At 37.6% G+C, this 23003-nt stretch overlaps 2 protein-coding genes across 3 annotated transcripts; one reads left to right on the top strand and one right to left on the bottom strand.

Moving 5' to 3' along the window:
- Positions 1 to 215: 215 nt before the first annotated feature.
- LOC306903017 (uncharacterized protein) lies at positions 216 to 9195 on the top strand. Its single transcript, XM_079471937.1, has 10 exons — positions 216 to 298; positions 401 to 724; positions 2213 to 2518; positions 2690 to 2861; positions 3310 to 3461; positions 5258 to 5321; positions 5446 to 5589; positions 7343 to 7488; positions 7708 to 8028; positions 8724 to 9195. Exons 1-10 carry the CDS (start codon positions 265 to 267, stop codon positions 9182 to 9184), a joined length of 2124 nt encoding a protein of 707 aa, XP_079328063.1. The 5' UTR covers positions 216 to 264; the 3' UTR covers positions 9185 to 9195.
- A 6743-nt stretch (positions 9196 to 15938) lies between these two features.
- Positions 15939 to 21237, bottom strand: LOC306902271 (uncharacterized protein). 2 transcript variants are annotated; one of them, XM_079470689.1, is made up of 5 exons: positions 20751 to 21237; positions 19096 to 19410; positions 18716 to 18787; positions 17739 to 17857; positions 15939 to 16651 (listed from the first exon to the last, which is right to left on the bottom strand). In XM_079470689.1, the coding sequence occupies exons 1-5, from the start codon at positions 20797 to 20799 to the stop codon at positions 16610 to 16612; spliced, it is 597 nt and encodes a 198-aa protein (XP_079326815.1). In that variant the 5' UTR covers positions 20800 to 21237; the 3' UTR covers positions 15939 to 16609. The 2 variants fall into 2 exon arrangements, with proteins under 2 accessions (XP_079326815.1, XP_079326816.1); XM_079470690.1 differs by having other exon boundaries at positions 15954 to 16235.
- Positions 21238 to 23003: the final 1766 nt, after the last annotated feature.

The following is a 23003-nucleotide window of genomic DNA, read 5'->3' as shown; positions in this document are numbered from 1 at the left end:
GTGAAGAAATGTGAACTTTTGGTAATTTCATGGCACCGTTGATACAATCTCAGTCTTGGCTGTTTGTGTGTGATCTGCGTTGACTTCAATCTCACAATATATCAGTTCAGTGGCTTGTGCCATGTTTGCCACAGAAAGAGATGTTGAAAGACCCTCTTTCATAAACAGAGGATGTGAACATAGCCTCATGATCATCTTTCATTAAACTTCCTCTTAGTGGTTCTGCATTACAGACACCGAGTGCAGAAGAAACTAAGATAAGACATGTGGCGTTTCTGGCTTTTAGTGTGTGTGACGGGTAAGTGCTTGTTTATTTACACAATTTAAAATTGGTTTGAGACAAACTCAGCGTGTCGCTCACATCTAATAGATATGTTTTATATCTTACTCTGTGTTTCAGGTGTGTGTGGTGTTAATGGAGTGAAGTCAGTGTCAGTGATGGAGGGAGATTCTGTTACTCTACACAATAATCTCACTGAGATACAGAGACGTGATCATATAGTGTGGATGTTTGGACCTCAAGAGACTCATATAGCTGAAATATTTAGGCAAAGAGTTTCTAAGTCGCTCATCGATGAGAGATTCAGAGACAGACTGAAGCTGGATACTCAGACTGGATCTCTCACCATCACAAACCTCAGAATCACAGACTCTGGACTTTATAAACTAGAGATCACCCATGATAGAGGAACTTCATACAAGCCATTCAATGTTACTGTCTATGGTGAGTTTATGATAACTGTAACACTCCTTCTGATGGGGAAAAGCATGTTTTCATTGATCCTTTTTGATTCTTTCATTTTTATTAAGTTCTGGTGTTCCTTAAAAATAATTTATATTTGACAATAACTAAAGGGTTGTAGGTTTACTTTGGTCAAAAAGCATCGTCTGGGTAAAAAGAAGAGATGGAAATGAGAAGTTGTTTGATTGAAATAAAATCCTATTGAATCAAGAGGTGAACCCACACATTGGTTCCATCGGTAGTGCTGAACGTAGCTTTGCGGGCAGCCGCAGCAGAAATAAGGGAAGAAGCACTGTGCCCTGCGGGGCGATCACGGCGGCGACACTGGCTTTGTAGAAGTGTTGTCTGCTGCGGCAGAGCACAAGTTTGAAGCATGGTTTGTGGCCATCCTGGCTGATGGAGGACAGGTCAGTGGTTGAAGCGTTAATACTAGACGATTTGAGTGATTAGGGTCCGGTGGGCTTCTCTGATGAGGGAGCGGTCTGACCTCTCTGAATGCCTCTGATGAGCATGGCCGTTTGGGAGCTGGCTATGTTTGGGGAGGTTGAACTGAACTGGCTTGGAGGTTTTTGACGGTGTTGAGGAAGGAGATGAAGGAAGTGATGATGAGGAGAGAAGAAGGGGAGGTTGTAAATGTAGTGGAATGTTTTGAAGTTCCTCCATGCAGTCAGGTATGATTGGAAGGTCCTGGGGGAGACGGCTTGGATGATGGAGTTGAGTTGAGAAGACGGTGGTTCATATGAAGATCAGATCCGAATAACGAGAGACATATTTGGTCCATAAGCTGAGCTCATCGCAGCATGGAGGATGCGAGGGAGAGGAGATGCGAAAGAAATTTACATTTAGTCATTTAGCAGACGCTTTTATCCAAAGCGACTTACAAAGAGTTTGGGAGCAATAAGTGCAACATTAGGTGCTAATAACGAATGATCGACTTTGCGGGATGATGCGCACTGCTAAATTCAGGTGATCGAGAATAGATAACAGCTCGCTTTTTGAATAGCGAGGGATGTCTAATGTTCCTCTCAATCTTTTCCTTTGGCAGAGAAGCCTGGAAATTGACAGAATCTAGCCTGATGTATATGGATGAGGTGTAGGTATCTGCGAAGATCAGTATCTGCACCGGCCAGGATCTGCATCCTGATGTTGCTGGAGACGGGGTGGTTCCAGAACCGGGGTGTTGGTTGGAACCGGCATGGCTGCTGCTGTAGCCAATGAGAAATGAGGGCCGGCCAGAGGCAGAGAGAGTAGGGATGGAATGGTGGCCGCTGGAGCAGCTAACGGAGGCAGCCGGGGCAGGGGGCAGAGGGAATGAGTGTAGGCCGTGGGCCAGAGGGAGGGACGGGGAAGCTGGAGGCCGGGCCCTGTGTCACTAGCGCCGGTGATATAAGTATAGCTTACTATTTCATACATTTATCATAGAGAGAACTTTTTTATGCTCTATAATTTTTTGATGGTCATGTTTTCCAGCTCGTCTGTCTGTTCCTGTCATCAGCAGAGACTGTTCGCAATGTTCTTCATCATCAGAAAGATCTTCAGCATCAAAATGTGTGTTGTTGTGTTCAGTGATGAATGTGACACATGGTGTGAGTCTCTCCTGGTATAATGGAAGCCGTGTACACTCCAGCATCAGTGTGTCTGATCTCAACATCAGACTCTCTCTTCCTCTGGAGGTGGATTATCAAGACAACAACACATACAGATGTGTGGTCAACAATCCCATCACAAACCTCACGCAACATCTGGACATCAATGATGTTTGTCAGTCGTGTTCAGGTATAAGAATCTACTGAATATGTTGAGCAAAAGACATAATAAATGAACTTTCAGTGTTTACGATGAATCAGGTCCTTTACTGATCACTAATTTTAGTTTCTTTTAGAAACTCAGTGTGAGCTATCTGTTGACGTTCACACTTCTGTGTTTATGTGTCGCTTTAACACTCAGACAAAATCTGGTGCTACAGTTTTACTGGAGCTGTGATCCGATTGGGCCTCTCTGCTCTGGTGGGCGTGGCCACCATCGCTGTAGTGTTTTATGACGTCAGATCCAGAAGAGCTGAAAGGAGGAGAGAGACCAGACATGACACTCAGACTCCGACTGATGTGCATCAGGATACAACTTTTTAATTTATTTGCTTTTTAAGATTGATTTCCTGTTTTTGAATGTTAATATATGTTTTAACAATCATATATGGAATCAAATCATTTTTACATAATTGTAAGCAAATATTAATACGTGTTTTAAAGCAGCTTATCGAATACAGTAATGTACCAAATAAAGTTGTTTTATTGATGTAAAATCTCTTGCATTCATTTACTTACAGTACATGTCACTGTATAAAACTACTTGTAAGTCGCTTTGGCTAAAAGCGTCTGCCAAATGAATAAATGTAAATGTAAAATGTAAATGTACATGTTGTTGTTTTCAGCAAGATTCGTGGAAGTTTGAAAGGATTGAGAAATGAGGGACACTACACACTTCTCCCAGCCGCTACGACATTAGATTGATCTATACTCAATCTGTATAGCTGAGATGTATAAAATTCGTATTGATATGTTTGACAGTAATGAGATATTTGGAGACAGACTGAAGCTGGACACTCAGACTGGATCTGTCACCATCACAAACATCACCATCACAGACTCTGGACTTTATAAACTACACATCATAAGTGACAGAGGAACTTCATACAAGAGATTCAATGTTAACTTCTGTGGTGAGTTAATTATTTAAATAAAAGTATTTTAATACAACTAATAATACAACAAAGCTTGGTACATTTTAGTTGGGTGTCTTTCACTGAATCAAGTGTTTCTCTCATTTCAGACTCCACAGGAGTACCTTCATTTCTTTAAGTGATTATGATTGTGTCATATTATACATGTTGAGCTTTGTTACACTGTTGTTGCAGTTACCGTTGGGTTCGGGGGGAAATATACAAGAGAGGGATCATCTTTAGCCGCTCTTGGCATTTTTATTTTTTAGTTGCTGACACATCAGTCTCACGGTCAGACAGCCATCAGTTAGAGTCTTGAACAAACATAATAACTCAAACGCATCTTCTGTGGCTTAAACTTTAGTGCACCCTTGAGGCATACACATATACAACAATACAGACCAGTACATCATTACATAAATATACAACTTAGGACATGATGAACATATTTTAACTATACATTTGTGAAGTTTCCTTTGATATATATGGCATTAAATACGAAGGAGGATTTGAGAGTAGGTGTTTCCTTCACTCATCCAGCAGTGTTTAATAAATACACAAATTGAACAACAGTGACACAACACATGTGCTTTCAGATGAGAAGAACATGTCAGAAAACACAGAGATCATCTTCAGATTTCAGACGAGAGATCAGTTCATGATTTATATTTCCAGCTGTTCCTGTCATCATCAGAGACTCTTCTCAATGTTCTTCATCATCAGAAAGATCTTCAGTCTCAAAATGAAGCACCAAAGAAGATATGTTGTAGAATGTTGGTGACAGAAAACTTCATTGACTTATGGGTTATGGTTTTCGTGTCCATACCGTAGCTCAATGGGTACCAATGGTTTTCAAAATACCAACATTCTTCAAAATATCATCTTTTGTGTTGTGCAGGAGAAAATATATAGGTTTGAAATGACAGAAGTGTGATCAAATGATGACAGGATTTTCCCTGTTGTGTGAACTGTTCCTTTAAGTGCATCTTATATCGGGACTGTAGTAGAGTAATGAGGCCACCTACTGGACAGATTGCACCTGGACAGTGTGACTTTAACATCATGTTATCTCTACTTTGTTTAAAGAGCTTTAACATAAGAAAAAAACAAAGATCTAAATGAAATTAATAAACTGAGAATGGATCAAATAAATGCATGTTGTAGGTACAGTAACAATATCATTTATGTTTTTTTTGCTGTCAGCTGCTGTAATATATTTAACTATATAAATGTACATTTTACATGCAAAATTGTATCGATTAGCTCTTCCCTTCATTTATTCCCCCGACAAAGTTTGTGTTTACAGTAATGCAGTCATGTAGTAAGTGCAGACTACACGACTTTAACACAAACCTTATTTAAGGCAACAATAGTTTTTACAGTGTAAACATGATCATAATATAACAATATTTGTAAAAAGTGTATACTATGATAATGAGTCATCCTGTAGTTATAGTAAACTTGAGCACTTCATGAATAAGTTGTAAGCATCTTTGTCTAAAGCACACGTGTTCAAGGCCATTTTTAAAACACATTAACAATAAAAAACATTTGATAAAATACAATACAAATTTTGATTCAAATAACAAAAGTGTTGCTCACAGACTGATTTTTGCTAAACCTGATTAGAAAACGTATCTCTATTCCCTCTTTATGGATCATGTTTAGCCACAGTTGACATTTCTGAGCGGTTTGTCAGTAAATCTGGATATATTCTGTGTATTGACTTATCCGGTACCGATTGTTTACTGCCCCCTGAAGCTGCACATGGATTACAATCTCTCATTACACTACAGCTGCGATGAAACTGGTCTGCGTCGTTCTGGTGGGTGTAGCGGGTGTCCGATCCAAGGGCATCGGGTATAGATAAAAAAAAGTGTGCTTCACAGATGAATGTCTTAATCCCAGACATTATAGAGGTCACTGCTGTATAGGCTTATAGTGTATTCAGCCTATATATGTCATTTATTAATGTGTTTTCTAGGACCGCAAGTGCATTGCTCTACCAGTTAATCTACAGGAACATTTCACGCAAAACTCCATCTGAAGCTGCTAGTGGCACAGAAACCCCATTGCCGTCAGGTTCCTGTAAGAAAACACAAAACCAGTCACGGAGAGGAACAAGAAAGTAACTGGTAATGCAAATATGTTAATATAGAGCATCATTTAAAGATGCAGATAAATAAATGGATCCGCTGCTCATTTACTTCATTCTGCTGTATATTTTAGAAACCATCCGTTTTTTTTATAATCTGTCTGTATTGTGCAGGTTGTGTTTCTTTGCCGTTCTTAAACTTGATCAACTTACTTAAACACATAAATACAGTGGCATGCCATATTTTTGTTGTTAATAAGTTTCATCACTGTTTCCTCAACTGTAAAATAAAAAGTTGTGATAAAACTATAAATAAAAGTCACAAGAGATCATTTTTCTTGTTTTTCCAGTTGGTGGGGAAACTTAAATCAACGAAACACATTTGAAGTGAGCTCTTTTAAGGATGCTTCTTGTGTCTTACCAGGAGTTTAAAGAAGAAAACTGTAGGTTTGTAGGTGTCATAAGCATGATTTGGCATCTTTACTGTAACACTCACTCTGTCCCGCTGCGGGTTTATTGCACCGAGAGGCAATGACAGCTACTGCTACTGCTATGATCACAAATGCTGCAGTGATCATCATTACTATATAGTCCACATCACTCCTGACAGGCCCACCTATACATCACGGAACAAGATTTGTGTAAGTAAATACAAATCTAGTTTGGTTTAGTAAGCCACATTAAACACGTAACAACACACATTTTGAGGGTGAAGAACAGTCTCTGTTGATGACAGAATCAGGCCGATGAGCTAGAAAACATGAAAGAAAATACAATATAAATGCTTAGAAGCAAGCAGGGAACATGTTAGTCCATACTAACATCAATGAATGTTAAGACGTGGCCAAACGTATCCACTGTACTCACAGACAACGACTCTGAATCTTTTGTTTAAGGTTCCATGGTGGTTGATCATCTCTAGTTTATAGAGTGTGGAGTGTGCGGTACTGATGTTGGTGATGGTCAGAGATCCAGTCTGATCGTCCAGCTTCACTTTATCTCTTCCAATATCACATACGCGGCTTATATTGTAACGCTTATATACTTCAGCAAGAAGAGTGTTGTTTTTTAGCCTCCACGATACGTGATCTTCTGTCTGTATTTGAGAAAGATTGGTGTCTAGCGTGACAGAGTCTCCCTCCATCACTGTGATCGTCTGGTCTTCTTCAGCAGCAAACACACCTGAAACACAATAAGAAAATGTTTTAATATGCCGTATTCTTAATAGAGATTCATGATCTGACAGCGAAAGTTTTTCCTAACAGAGGTGTTCCTGATTTCATAAAAAAAAAGATATTGTTGTAATATAAGAGTGAACAGACTTCACACATTGGATTGATCAAAGCAAAACGTCCTGAGCATCCTCAGCAAAAGAATATAACACACGTACACCCACAACATTACTAAACCAGAGCTTTTTAACAACCAGACGGAAGTGGTGACAGCCTGTCAAGTGAAAACTGTTTTGTCCACTACTTAACTGAACATGTTTAAGAAAATCTAACTATAAATGATAAAATTCTCTTGTAACTGTTGCATTGTAGAGAAACAGGAAAACGGTGTCTGTTATGGGCCGAATGTATAGGTGAGAAAACAAACCACAACGGTGTGTGACGCATTTTCCTCACATTCACACCAACAATTCAAAATATATGTATATACAAATAACTTGGAGAAATGCTGCAATATAGGGATGTTTAGATTTGTTTACACTCTAAATAAAACATCAAAACATGATCTTTATAAACTTTTTTACTGTGTCAAAGTTTGTTGAAATAACACACAGTGGACTGTACGAGCCCCGTCTCACAATGGAAAAAAATACGCCCACATTTACTCAGAATCTGACACTAAGCTCACCACAACTCAACCTGTCGGTCTATCAAGAGATGTCTCTGTGTCGTTTCATCCTGATTTTAATCTCGATGTGTGGTAAGATTTCTATCATCATTTAAACTACCACCAATGCAAAGATTTGTTAAGCATAAGTAAAGCTGTGATAATGATAATTGTTAGCTTATTTATAAAATGACACAAATTAGCAAAGTGAAAACTATCAACTGACACCATTTCCTGAACTGAGACACTTCCTCCATGTACACAGAGAAACTTTCACTGCTGTAAAACTTCATGCGTGTATAAATGTTTCAGGTGTTAATGGAGATGAAGTGAAGTTAGTTTCGGTGACAGAGGGAGATTCTGTCACACTGTCCACTGATGTTACCGATACACTGACAGATGACCAAATACTGTGGAGGTTTGGACCTCAAAATGCTCGCATTGCCGAGATCTATCAACAGAACCTCCCAATATATGATCATATTGAGGGTTTCAAAGACAGACTGAAGCTGGACGGTCAAACTGGATCTCTGACCATCACAAATATCTGCATCACAGACTCTGGAGTTTACAAACTGACCATCATCAGAAGTAGCGGAACCCTGTACAAGACATTCACAGTTTCCGTCAATTGTGAGTAAATTGAACCTAACAAATATGAATTGATGCGACCGCTGAAGGTTTTATACTGTCAGCGTTTTAATGTTATCATAACGTATTCATAGGCGATAGAACATAGTATACAAAAGTAATGAAAAGGCACAAAGATAAAAGACAAACGGGATTGTTAGAATAGCAGATTCTCTATTTTAAACCCTCTAGTGCCACCAAAAGTTTTAAGTTGTATGATAGTTATGCTTGTTTTTTTATGTTCATGAAAACATACTTTTTTTGTAGGTCATATGTGAGCATATATGAGAGTTCCTTTAAAAAACAAAACATCAGATGCGCAAGATCTTTGCTTCTGATAGTGACTCATCCCTTATATGAACGATTTGACAAATAAAGATAATTTTGGATGTTTAATTACCGTTTTTATGAAAACCTTAATAAGACTTCCGACTCATTAAGCATGGGGTCACATATGTATAGCTTGCCTTGCCTAAACTCGTCATAGATGCGCACAAATATTTCTCTTTGTGTCTTGGGTCAGTTCGACCCCACATCGACTGCTTGCAGCTATATTATTTTTAATTCTTATCAGTCGGCTTTGTTTCCCATTCTTTTAGTATCTTTAAAGGGGCCTGTTATGCACAACATGCTGTTTGCTCATATATGTTAAACAACCAGTCAACCAATCAATGTGTCTGTATTCCCTGTCTTTCCAGCTCGTCTGTCTGTTCCTGTCATCATCAGAAACTCTTCACAATGTTCTTCATCATCAGAAAGATCTTCGGCCTCGACATGTGTGTTGTTGTGTTCAGTGATGAATGTGGCAAATGTGAGTCTCTCCTGGTATAATGGAAGCCGTGTACACTCCAGCATCAGTGTGTCTGATCTCAACATCAGACTCTCTCTTCCTCTGGAGGTGGATTATCAAGACAACAACACATACAGATGTGTGGTCAACAATCCCATCACAAACCACACACAACATCTGGACATCAATGATGTCTGTCAGACGTGTTCAGGTGTGTTAAAACTTCAGGTGTGTCAAAACTTTATAATTGCTGAACGGATGAGTAGCCTTGTATATATTTATGTCATTCACACGGACTATAATCTACCATTAATGTCAAATAATCCATACAATTACCAACGACAAAGAGAAAAAAGCAGCGCCGTTTGACAATATTCTCCCTTTCCAGGCCTTATCCAGTGCTCTGGTTTTACTGAAGCTGTCATTCGATTGGCTATTTCTGCTCTGATGGGTGTGGCTACAGTTGCGGTAATAGTTGATTACTTAAGATACTCCAGAGAGCTGAAGAGCACAGACATCATCCGTCCCTCTTAAATAATGTACGCACAATTGTCATGTACTTCATATCGTACATATTCAGACTTTACATCAATGTATTGATCATTTTATTAAAGAGAAGATTTAAAGCTGTTTCATGCGACTTCTTAATGTTTAACGTGTTTTCTTCTCGTGCTTAACATGGTCAACTTGTCAAAAAATGAGTTGGATATATTATGTAGTATTTCTGTGCTCGATACACTCCCCCAGTGTTCGTACAGGAAAGTTTTTTTCAAACAATAAAAACCGTTACGTATCAACTTTTCTTAGTCCCTTATTGGGCAATTCTCCCGGAAAAGCACGCCCACGGCAAGGCGAAATAAATAGCCCGCCTATGTTTCAACCAAGAGCTATAGGAAGACCATCAAGATTGGCTGCGCAGCGTCAAGATTGGCTGCGCTGTGGGCCTCCAGCTACAGCGTGTTGCGATAGTGAGAGAAGTCGAGGTGTGTCGGTTTGTTCATGGCATTTCAGTGATGAATATTATATAAACGGTGGATATAACGCTGGATTTGGAGATCACTTGAAATTGATAGATGGAGTGCGGTCTAATAAATACCAGAAATGAACCGCACGCAGTAAGTGAAACAACATAAACTTACAGTGAATCAATTGTTATGCAGGGATAATGTATTGCAGTGATGTATTCTGTGCTCGTGATTAAGTTCCTCCAAACACCCCCATCCCCCCCGCACATCCTCGGAAGGTCGTATTTTTCCAGAAATGATTTCTCAACATTTCACATCTTCAAGGGACATTTGGAAATGTATAAAGCTATTTTTCCTACCATGGTAGTCAATGGTGCCTCAGAACAGTTTGATAACAAAAGTTTTCATATATATCTTTGTATTCCGCAGAACGAACACATTTATCCAGATTTGGAACAACTTGAGGATGAATAAATGACAGAATTAAAAAATGTTCACTGCACTAACAGATCTCTTACATTCTCTGAAGCAAATACTTCTTCATGGCTCCTGACCAGCTTATGCCACAACCACTGAACATTTGATCGCTCTTTAAACAAAAATGATCCCAACAGGCAAACCACACAAATGCTTTTATTTCCCTACAAAAGTCGATGTTTAAATCCCTCTTGTTAAGCATTTGCATTTGCACCCGCTCTGTTGCTTTGTGAGTGTCTCAGTCCATCAAAAAAAATCAATGCATGTAAAAGCTCTTTAACTGGCTAAGGAATGAACAGTTTGTGTGGCATTTACTGAAATACAGACAATTATCATACAAAAATAAGGCTACCAACCAAATTGATATTCCAGTATTGTATAAGTGAAAAGCTGTATTGTCAGTCATGACCGAATAAGGGGAAATACTTTAAAGGGGATTCGTATTTTGCGTCTAAAACCGCAGAGGAAACTAGACGTTGAATGTGTTGAATTTGTTCATTTGTCTTCTATGTGTTGTGAAGTTATGATAATCACATTTTCTTAATGATTATAGTTTAAATAACATAGAACAAATAGAATTAATGCTAACTTTAGCTGAATTTGCTGTATTAAAAAATAACAGATGAAAACATTTAAATTGAACGAACAACAAAACCAGTTGAGCAAACATAACGTTTGAGTCAAGTTTGGGCCAATAATAAATATTCAAGTTACACTTCAAATTTAATCTCAGATGTGTATATGAAATAATTCTGCTTTGTGTTTTTGGCTAGTGGTGTTGTTAACTGGGGAGAAGTGACGCCATCATCCAAGGGTCGCGGTTAGTCTTGAAGGATTTTATGTCTGCAAAGGGGAAGTGATGGGCGATGACTAATGTACAATCAAATGAACTGCAATCATATCAGCATTAACTAAATATCAATGAAATAATCTTACTGTCGTATATTAATTATAAACACTTATCATTTTCGATTCCATACTCCTTGTCATTATCCCGGAAATTCATATTAACTTATTGAAATTGAAAATTAAATGTGTATTAGCACCTATCGTCCTATTGCTCTTTTATGACATATCGCTTATTGCTCCCTGAACTCTTTGTAAATCGCTTTGGATAAAAGCGTCTGCTAAATGACTGAATGTAAATATTATATTAATATCTGAACTGAAGACTTGACACTCTTGCCAAAAACACTCAATTTGAATTGATACAATGATGCACATGCAACCTTAAAACATATAGGCCTACATAAATAACATGCAGACACATTGTAAATAAACAATTGCCTATTCCTTGACATGGTGGTTAAATAGTTCATATTTGCCAAAAATGTGACGATTTCAAAACGGCAGGTGAATTCTTATTACATGTGAATGACACGTATGGTAATGAATGGGTGAGACTTGACACAAGTAGCCCCTCCCTGTGACGTAGGGATGTGGAAGGACCATCTCAGACTATCACAACGATACGTTTTCTGTTTCAACATCTGACATTTGCATTACACGCTGAATTAAAATATGTTAATTATGTCCTCAGTTGTATATTTATGTAATGCTGTACTGGTCTGTATTGTTGTATATGTGTATGCCACAAGGGGGCACTAGACTTGAAGCCACAGAAGACGCGTTTGAGTTATTATGTTTGTTTAAGTTGTTTTACGGTATTCTTCTTACTGATGGCTGTCTGACCGTGAGACTGATGTGTCAGCAACTAAAATAAATATGCCAAGAGCGGCTAAAGATGATCCCTCTCTCGTTTATTTTTCCCCGAACACAACGCTAACTGCAACAACAGTGTAACAAAGTTCAACACGCTGAATTAAAATAGCTTAAGTTGTTAACACTTTTTCTCACAAGACAATTACTGAGGTGATATTTCTTGTATGCAAGCTTCTCAAACCCTTTCAAGTTGACAGAAACACGCCCCCTAGCGGCGCTCCATGCCGCCCCATTGTAAGAAACCATGAACGGAGAACATTGACGCTTTGGCTAAACTTATATTATCAAGGACTTGTGTTTAGGAACAGCGATACAGGAAAACACACCGCGTGATAAATAACAACAAGTGCAGCAAATATCAGGTTATCGTGATGTTTCCATTTCACATGAACCATCTGCTTTGGCGACTGTCATGATACGAGAAATGAATACTTAAACAAATCTTACCTTGTACAATCATTGATAAGAGAATCACGCAAAGTAGTAACAGTGACATCCTGAGAATTTTAGTCAGACTGCAATTTCTCGACGTAGGTTTATCAGATGTTGAAGACGCGTCTGTCCAGTTGATGTTCACCTGACCAAACGAGCCAAGCGAGCGAGCAAACGCGAAGTGCACCGTCTCTTCTCCCCGCCCTCTCAAACAAGCTGACTCAACACCTGCTGGTGATTGGCTGCTCTGCTTAAGTCCCGCCTCTCTAGGTGCTATTAGTTTTATCTGTCAGCTGGTGGGAGGAGGGAACTGGTGGTTATGGTTATTCATCATCTCCCTTTTCCAGGTTCTTCTACAATGAAAGTGCAAACTATAAACATTGGTAGTCACAAAAACTTGTTAACAATGTTGCCCCTCAATTTCATTCGTAAATAACTAAACAAATCCATCAGAGATCCGCTACACTAGATTTGTATTCACCAAATATCACCACAAAAATCCCTATAGGCACCATTTCATTCAGTAAAGAATTGAGGTTAATGAATTATGAAGTTTTCAACATTATTTGAATCATGCATTTATTATTGTCTTGTTCAGTTGGCATTAAACTTATTAACACACAAATATACGGGAACGGCTATGGAAGACGCATGTGGAGATAGCAGTTGATGCTTTTCATGGCTGGACTGAAAAACATTGCTTGTGATGTGGAATATAACGAGTAGCATGTAAATCACGGCAGAGAGGAGTGGCCACAAGAGGGCAGTATGTGCACACGTGACCAGTGATATAGTTAATGATATGTGGTGGAATTTCAGGATACAAACACATGTGATCAGCAATAGCATCTCAACATCAATGAACTCTGTCAGGAGTTTGGATTTGCATCCAAGTATGTTTCATTTCTTGAAATGTCTTAAATGAACATGACCTACATCCTTGTAATGAAGTGAACCACAGAATGCATGATGGCTATATATAGCTCTGCTCATGTTATTCATATAGTATGTGACTGGTTAATACAGTTGGATATTGCGCAAATGCATCACTAAATGTAAATGTAGTTGAAAATAATAGAAATACGTTATTTGATAAACATTAGTTTGAATACAATTGTTTAACTTAAATTTAACTTAATTGTTATTTTCATTTACATTTTTTAGAACTTTTAATACGTCAAAGATCAGGATGGCACCCTCAACCTCACTAGCCAGGAAAACCCCTGTATAACCCAAACCAAATAACCTTGTCCACCACTGACAAAACTAACATGAATCAGTTTAATGTATGTAACTTCTTTGTAGTCCTTTGTGAGAATGTAAGTCATTTAAACCATTCCAGAAATCAAACATACTCTCTATATATATAAATACAATATAAAGCAATATTATTATCCGATTCTGATCATTTTAGTTTTATCAATAATTGTTTAGCTGTTTGTCACCTAAACAATGTTTAATCCAATAGGTTTACTTCAGGATACTTTGTGCAAACACATGGTTCTTTACACACAGAACAGCCCACAGAGTTTGCATGTCTATATAAAACACCGCAATGATTGAAGATTCACATTTGTTTTCATCTCCTCAGATCACTCTTATACTCGCTCATAAACAATGGGTGTTGTTTTTCTTCTTTGTGCACATTCAGAAGCCACCTCTCCAGCACAGTGCGATACTGTCTCTAAGCCCATGTGTGTAAAGCACAGTGTTTGCCGATCAAAGTAAACAGCCCCTCTCTTTGAAATTGTGAATAAACTTAACTTTTATTTTTTGCTGTATGTAATAAGAAGCAGTGGTGGACGATGTACACAAACCATGTACTTGAGTAAAAGTAGAGATACCCGAGGTAAAATATTACTCAAGTAAAAGTAGAAGTGCTGCCTTTAAACTTTGAGTAAAAGTACAAAAGTATTTTTGTATCATACTTATTATTTTCGTTTTTCTTGGTTTATTATGTGTTTTGGAATTTATATCTTTTTTTCATGTACTGCCTTCCTTGACTTATTGCTGGGTTGGCTGTTTGGTTATTTTGATTAAGATCATTTCAATTTGTTCTTTTTGTTGAAATATTATTTTGATCTTTTTGTCTGTTGAGTGAATCCCCTAAACAATCCCTCATAAACGACCCCTGAAATGGCGGGAGTTACGCGCATGCGCATTGATGAATCCTTAGCCAATACTCTTCTGTAATATATCTGTCTAGAAAATATCGAACTAAATATAACAAAATAATTTGCCATTCACTCGTCTGACCAAAAATGTTAAAGTACATCGAAAGATATTTCGAAATGACACCATTTTGGTTTGTTCAGGTGCGCTGAACTCTACAACGTTTTTTTACGTTCTTATAAATACTTGAGTAATCAGTGTTAATGCAACAAACATTACATCTTAGTATTTATTTATCTTAATCAATACATGCACGACATAAACACCATTGTAGGTTTTACTCAACATTTTAAAGTTCACACATCAACTAACTTTTTTTATGTAGAAATACTTTAGTTTTTTAAATAAAGTCTACTACCCCAAAAAATCATTTTTATCAGTGTATGATAGTGTGAGTTTGTGTCCCCTTCCTGTGTGCTGTGTTTATCCACTTCTCTTTACTGTGTTTGTATGCGTGTTCATGTGGGTGACCTTTCCCTGGATTCCTTTCTTGCCTCAGTTGACTCCCTTCTCCTCCACTGGCAAACCTCAGCAGCAAGTACAATTTTTCCTTTTGTTCCCCCATGATCAAAGGTCATGGGGTGCAATTCAATGTAGAACCGCCACTGCTGACAAACTTAAAATGAACAAAGCCTGTGGGCGGGATAGAATAACTGCAGAACATCTGAAATACGCTGGTCAAAGTATTTCTGTTATACTTGCTCTATGCTTTTCTGGGTTAATGAAGCATGGAATACTTCCTGGATCCATGTTATCTGTCTTGCTAGTACCTGTAGTTAAAAATAAGACTGGTAAATTAACTAGTACAGAGGAGCTGTGACTGGTTGACTCCCTTCATACTAAGTCTATAAAGGATATTCCTACATGTGACTTTTTGAAAGAAAATGAAAAGTGTGTGTATCACCACCTGCACTTGTTGTAACTGTATCTGTGGCACAATCGAAAACACTAAATCTTTACAACTGAAAGCTGCTTCCAACACTAGGTTTGCTTTCCTTAATAACTTTACTTCTTTTAACATATCTTTGTTAAGTTCTACTTTTTACAACATTGTCTACCTTGTGTTGTTAATGGAGCAAGGGCTCTAAAAAAAAAGCCTGAAATCGTAATAAAAATTGAACCTCAAAATTGCTTCTTATCAATGTCGACATCGTGATTAATAACTACCTGATAATGCTCTCCATGTTTCAGTAAGTTTCAGTAAGTAGGCTGTTGTCAAAATTCACAACACATGCATTTAGTAACATTGTCATTACAAAGTATGTATACTTATTTAAAAAAAGTTGTCAAGTTGAGTCGGTAATATCTTGATACTCATTAAAACTACAATGTACAAAGAAGATTTGTATTCAATTGATACCTACAGTATTGAACAACAATGCCTTTATTGCATCAATATTTAAAAAAACGTAATGCATATCAACACAATAGTTCAGTTTTTTGCATGAAGTGATGAAAACAGGCATAAACACACACACAAATACACAACAGACAGCGTTACACACACAAATGTCAAGCATAGTACAAAACATGGCTAGTCCAGCACAATTTACAAATACTCTACTAAAACAGGAATGAGATCTGAGGTACTTCCAGTCAAGTGCATCATTCTGAACTATTCGTCATGAAGTTCAAACCAGTCTTGCAATGTACTAGAGGAAAGAACATATATGACTACCCGTCAGTGTTAAAGTACCATCAGTGTTAAAGTAACCAGTGCACTTGGTGGTCACCTGAGTTTCATAATAAGCATTCTTGGCACATAGAATACAAATACATAATAGGTAAGAATAAATAAATAAATGTAATACAGCCAACGACGTCCTATACCGGCTATAAAAGTGACGTAAGCCATTGACAGAAAAATTTATACTTCATTATTTCATAGGGCCTTAAGCCTTAAAAAGCACAATTCCTAAAATACATTTAAGGCAAACATTGGGCCTCCTTGAAAACACACATCTCATTATCTCTTGATTGAACGACTCTAACATTATGGAATGTGCTGGACTGAAGCTGTTTGATTTTAAGCTGCTTGTGCTGAATAAACATCATCGCTGGTGGTGCTCTGTAAGAAAACACAGAACCAGATAAAAACGTTGAAAGTGATTGTCAGTGTAAATGTTTCATAAATAATACATTTATCAAATCCATTAACCCATCGGTACACTTTAGACCCTTTAATGCACAGCTATCCGTGGTTTACCACTTACACAAAGCATCATTCAGGCAAAAATCAATATAGGGCTTATATTCTTCATTAACAAATCGACCACCTCCATTTACTTATTGGCATTATATTTATGTAATGACATTATTATTGGCATTATATTTATGTAATGACATTATTATTGGCATTATATTTATGCATTATAGGTGTTCTGTTCTGTACTAGACTCAAATTCAACACATCTGACTACATTATTCAAGGTCTGTTAAAAGGTAGATCATGTTGGATTTACAGACAACATGCAAAGATCCTCTAGTAGTGCGTGTCTACTGGCCACTGCTTGGATTTTGACTGTTTTGGGGTGCTCGGGATGTTTATAAGAAGAAAACCTCATGTAACTCCAGCCAATAACAAGTAACAATGAGCAGGAGGGATGCACCGGATGTTCAGCAACCGAACCATTTTTTGTTTTGATATAGCCTACTTGTTCTGCTCATTTTTATTTTAAGGTATTGTATTGAAAAGCAAGACAAAATAAAAAAAGCACATTTTGACGTTTAGTTTGTGCTATAGTAAAATAATTGGATAAATAAATAGAAGTAATGTTCAAAGCCATGTTCGGCATTATATGAAAAGCACATACACCCATCATCTAATTGTAAATGACTCCAGTGGGTCATCTTTTAATAGACAAAAAAAATCATTTTTGAGAGAAAATTATTAATATTTTCTGCTGATTGAGTGACCAATTCTTCACACTTTCCTTGCAACACAGATCAGTGTAGCGCGTTTCAATATGGCAGCACGTGAATTACAATGAATCTCATTGTTTCTTGCAGGGCGTGAGGATGAGTAAACGAAAGAATTTTTATATTTTGGTGAACTGTTCCTTTGCGAGAAATTGAAGACAGTCAGTGTCTAACAAAACTTGCAAAAAGCAGGAGATTTACAGAGCAGGATTAGTTGTATTTGCTGAAATACTTACATCTTTGTTCAAATGTCTAGTGATCCGACAGTGTTTGACTGCTAAAACAATCATGGCCAAAACCACCAACACTGTTGGTGCGACGACACAAACATGTGTACGGTCGGTGGCAGACGCATCTAGACATCATGGAACAAGAGATATGAGGAATTTTTTATTTAACAAACATTTTCACAAACATGTTGCGCTGCACTGAAAAAATAACTATAAAAATAAGCTAAAACTGCTATAATTCAAGTACGACTTACTGTAACTTAAAGTAAACAAAAAAAATGACACAGATCTAAATCATGTGTCTAATTCAAACCTCATGGAACACTTACTTTCATGTTGAAATACATATTCTTTTTACAACATAGATGGTCAAGTAAGAAGAGACTGAAGGTCTCTGTGCTGGAATTAGCACAGAAACTGCTCAATAAGCAAAATAACATAGGCATTTCATGACTTCTAATGTGCCTCCAATCTTGTGAGTAATACAAGCACCGCTCTTCTGAACAATCAATAATCCTAATGCAGTCAAACACAAAGCATGCTGGGATCAACTGTCAAAGTTATATCTACAAAATAAATGATGTAGTCTCAACACAAAAGTCAACTTCATGGGTTTAACACAAAAAAACTGAGTTGGATTTAAATAAGAATTGATTCAATTAAAATTACTCAAATAAAATAATTAAAATATAAACGACTAAAATCTTTTGATATCAACCTTAAAATATATTTCCGTTAATAATGTTTGGTCAAAAACAGGAACATAATTATATTATGTATGTTTTAATCATTTAAAAAAAAAAATCTTTATATTAGAAAAGATTTACCACAGATATTGTCAGATTAGCAGAATATTTTAGTAAACACTGATAATAAGGCAATAAACATTATTGACATTTGGTACTACACTTTTGCTTGTGTGACAATTCCTAAATATCACTATTGACATGCCTAAATAAACATTACTATAAATGTGTACATACCTGAACACGTCTGACACACGTGACTAATGTTGAGATGTTGATTTTGGTTTGTGATGGGAACATGCAGACCTTCTGAAAAACAGTAAAGAAATCTTCTCTTTTACCTCTCAGTTAAAATGTATAATCTAATAAAGAATTCACTTATGTTTTAAAAGGCGATGTTTTTTTATGTATGGTACATAAAGCATCTCAACAGATCTTCAGATTAAAACATTGACCTCCTGTTTACTACTGTGTATTGATTGACACTGTGCTGTATGTTTTGAAATCCCTATGATGTACACGAGTGAGAAACACATGTCTATCCTCTTCTATTTGTCATTTAAAAATCAAATTAATGACCATTAACGGATGACAATTCTGAAATTCTCTTTACTCACCATAGACGGTCACATTGAACGTCCTGTATAAAGTTCCTCTGCTGTTGATGATCTGTAGTTTATAAAGTCCAGTGTGTTCATTTCTGATGTTTGTGACAGTGAGAGATCCAGTCTCATTGTTCAGCTTCAGTTGGCCTCCATGCCTTCCAGTTTCTGTCTTGGGTTTCTGTCTATAGATCTCAGCTATACGCTTCTCTTGAGGTCCAAACGTCCACAGTATCTGATCACCTGTCTGTATGTGAGGAAGATCAGTGTGTAAAGTGACAGATTCTCCCTCCAACACTGACACTGACTTCACTTCATCTGGTTCAACACCTGAAACACAATTTAGATAAAAATGTCTTAATATTATTGAAATCAATATGTAGGATAATCAGACTTTATTTCCAGCGTGCTAGGTTGAGTCAACAGGGTTGTCTCTTTTTTAAGCAAGCCCAAAAGCAGCACACATTGGAGAGCAAAAAACACCCTCATCTGTGAGGTTACCACCCGGAGGAACTGCAGAAATGTTTACATTCTCCAATACCGCTAACACAATAGAAATGATTGACATGAACGAATCCTATTAAATTGACAGTACAGTTACAATAAAACAAAGTCTCTAATGTCAATAATAAAATGTTCGGTCGATTATAAATCGTAAGTCAGGTACACGAGGAGTCGCATGAGGAAAAACACATCTTTTCCGACAACATCTGACCCATTACAGCCTTCTACTTCCTTCGTTATTTTAGCTGTGTGCTTGGGTCATTGTCTTAGTTCTAGCTTGGTCTCATCAGACCAGAGAATCTTATTTCTCACCATCTTGGAGTCATTCAGGTGTTTTTTAGCAAATTCCAAGCGGGTTTTCATGTGTCTCAGCCACAGTGATCTTTGGGTTCTTCTTTACCTCTCTCACCAAGGCTCTTCTTCCCCGATAGCTCAGTTTGTCCGGATGGCCAGCTCTAGGAAGGGTTCTGGTCGTCCCAAACATCTTCTATTTAAGGATTATGGAGGCCACCGTACTCTTAGTGCAGCAGAAATGTTTTTGTAATCTTGGCCAGATCTGTGCCTTGATACAATTCTGTCTCTGCGCTCTTCAGGCATTTCCTTTGACCTCATTTGCTCTGACATGCACTGTGACCTGTAAGGTCTTATATAGACAGGTGTGTGGCTTGTCAACAATTCTGTGTTTTTCAGTATATAGGCTGTATAATATAGGGTGCTGTGTGTACATCAATGAGAAAGACAATAACTTAAATGATTTTAGCAAATGGCTGCAATATAACAAAGAGTGAAAAATGTAAGGTGGTCTTGATACTTTCCGTACCCACTGTATATGTAAATGTAAATATATCATACCTGTTTGTTAGCACAGACATTTTTGCATATGATAATAACCGCCAATAACTTCATATTATACGAAGTCACAAACATTCACACACACATCAGTTCATAACTGCATGCCCCATTCAGACTACACTGTGCAGATTGTTGATTATAAAATGGCCAAAATTGCGCTAACAACTCAATGGTCGTGTGTTTAATCCCATACTGATAAAAGACACGTATAACCATCAATGTGGCAATGGATAAAAGCGTCGGTTAAAGAATGTAACCGAACAGCGTTTAAGTAAAAGACATTAAATATACGATCATCAAAAATATTGTCTTACCTTTCGAAACAAAAATCAATCGACAAAGCAGAATACAAAGCGGTGACATCCTGATATTCCGTAGGTTCGTCCTAAGAATTAGACCGGTCGTGTCTCCCTAACCCTAAACTTTCCCCGTTAAATCGCTCCTCTCTCTTGTTCGATAAAGCTTGTTCACACACACGACAGTATAAAATACTGTTATCTATAGTATCAGTCTTCCACGAAGATTAATCGATGTCTACAATCTATCACCACATCTATTCTGCAGCCATCTCAGTCGCCTCACACACTCTCTTGGTGCAGTAAAGACCTCGCATCCAAAACATGTTCAGTTGTGTGCAGGTGGAGTCACAAGTTCTTGACAATAGGCTTGTTTGAGATGCGCCTTGCCTCGCCTGAAATATAGGCGAGAGTAGGCGGCTACAGTGAGGGGAGGAGTGAAAAAAAGTGCAGGCAAGCCGGACACTTCCTGAATCTCGCTGTGTTGTCGACTGCAAACGTCAACAATGGAAGAGATCGCGTTCGCGTTCTTTATCGCAGACGAAGTTGATGCAGTTGAAATACCACTGTTTTTACACGAAGATGGTTATGATGAGTGCTCATTACTTAAAATGGCTTATTCAGTAAATGGTAGGGATATAAATCTATCTGATCTAGAGTGGTATTGCAACTTGCATCTAATGAAATTAATGTCGAGTAAAAAATAAACAGTCCTGACTGCAGATAATTCAGCACCAAAGAAAATTGTTTTTATTATTATTAAAGTTATTTGGGTGAACTATCCCTTTTTTACATGATAAATATTCCATATAAATATATTACACAATTGTTTGTCACCTTAATGTAAGTTTCAATTCATGTTTAATGATTAGGAAAAGTGTGTGCTGCAAATTATTCTTAAAAAATAATATGAAACAACAACACATTCTAAATTAAGAAATGAGCATGTGTGGGTTTTGTTTATTGCACTCCTGGAATCAGACATATCCAAATAAAGATATCGGATAAAAACACAAACATGAGGCCTAATTGTAAAACAGTCACATTAGATGTATGCATGTATTGATGGATTGACTAATTTATTTAATGGAATAATGTTGTACAAAAATGTCAATGTATAAAGAGAATACACATCTCTCAATAAAGAGAAAATTAAAACAAACAGGACTTCACTTCAAACCAAGAAAATAAAAATAAAACATGTCCTAATTACTAAGTACTATAGAAAAAGTAAATCGTATTAGGCTATAGGTAATGGTCTTTTTAGAATTAAGGGGAAAAAAATATCAGCTGACATTCTCAGCCAATGAGCTTGAAGCTGTGTCGTCAGTCAGTCGTTTCCCATCATGCTTTTGAACAGCGCAGTCGGAGGAGAGCAACTGCGCTCGACTGCTCAATCCGACACAGCCGCCTCGCCATCGCGAGAGTTTTTTGGCACACGTCAGCATGACATCAGAGCAAGGCGGACGTAACTCGGACACTTTTCTAACCGGCATGCAGCTCGCGGTGATCACCGGTGATCGGTTCTGCGCAGATTTTGCTCATCTCAAACAAGCCTTGTTTATATGGGGAGGCTGCACACCTGATGACGTAGATTTACGCCCCTGTTGTAACTCATGCGTCCGTCCAGTAGGGGGAGAAGGATATACGGCCAATAACAGCTGTTATTCCGACAGATGTTCTTACATAAACCCCACAATGTCAAGCCGTTCCACCTTTCGTCGATTTGCACAGAAATAAGAAATAAATAATGATAAAAACAGAATGAGCGATCACTTGCATATTCACAAACCTGATGTGACGGGTCATCTCTTCTGTTCAGCTCACAGGGCAAAAGGGCCGATGAGTATTGTTATGTCCTCTTCCTGGAAAATCTGCGAGTATCCATGTTTCTTCTGTTCTATATCGCAAACTAACGCAAGCGTGTTTAGAACATAGACAAACATTGGAAAGACATGTAGCCATGGCCGCTTCCTGTAAGCGACTTAGACCGAAGGGACGCATCGCATTTTAGTCGCCGTACACTCACGAAGTGCGAACATTGGAACGGTATCGCAGTACCCAGCTGTTAGAAATCTTACTATCCCCTCATTTTATTATCGAAACTTGAAGTAGAGAACAAATAAGAGCTCCAAAATAATCTAATTCTTTGCGTCGACGTGTAACCCTTCTTTAGTTTAATGGCCGTTCACTCCTTAGGAGTATTACCGCCACCTACTGTATATTTAGCCACATGGGTGATGAATCTGTGCAATAAATGAGATCAAATAT

The sequence above is a fragment of the Barbatula barbatula genome (genome assembly GCF_947034865.1).
Source record: "Barbatula barbatula genome assembly, chromosome: 13".
In the NCBI taxonomy this organism is placed as follows: Eukaryota; Metazoa; Chordata; class Actinopteri; order Cypriniformes; family Nemacheilidae; genus Barbatula; species Barbatula barbatula.
The sequence above is the reverse complement of the archived record's forward strand: the minus strand, read 5'-3'. Positions and strand labels throughout refer to the sequence as shown.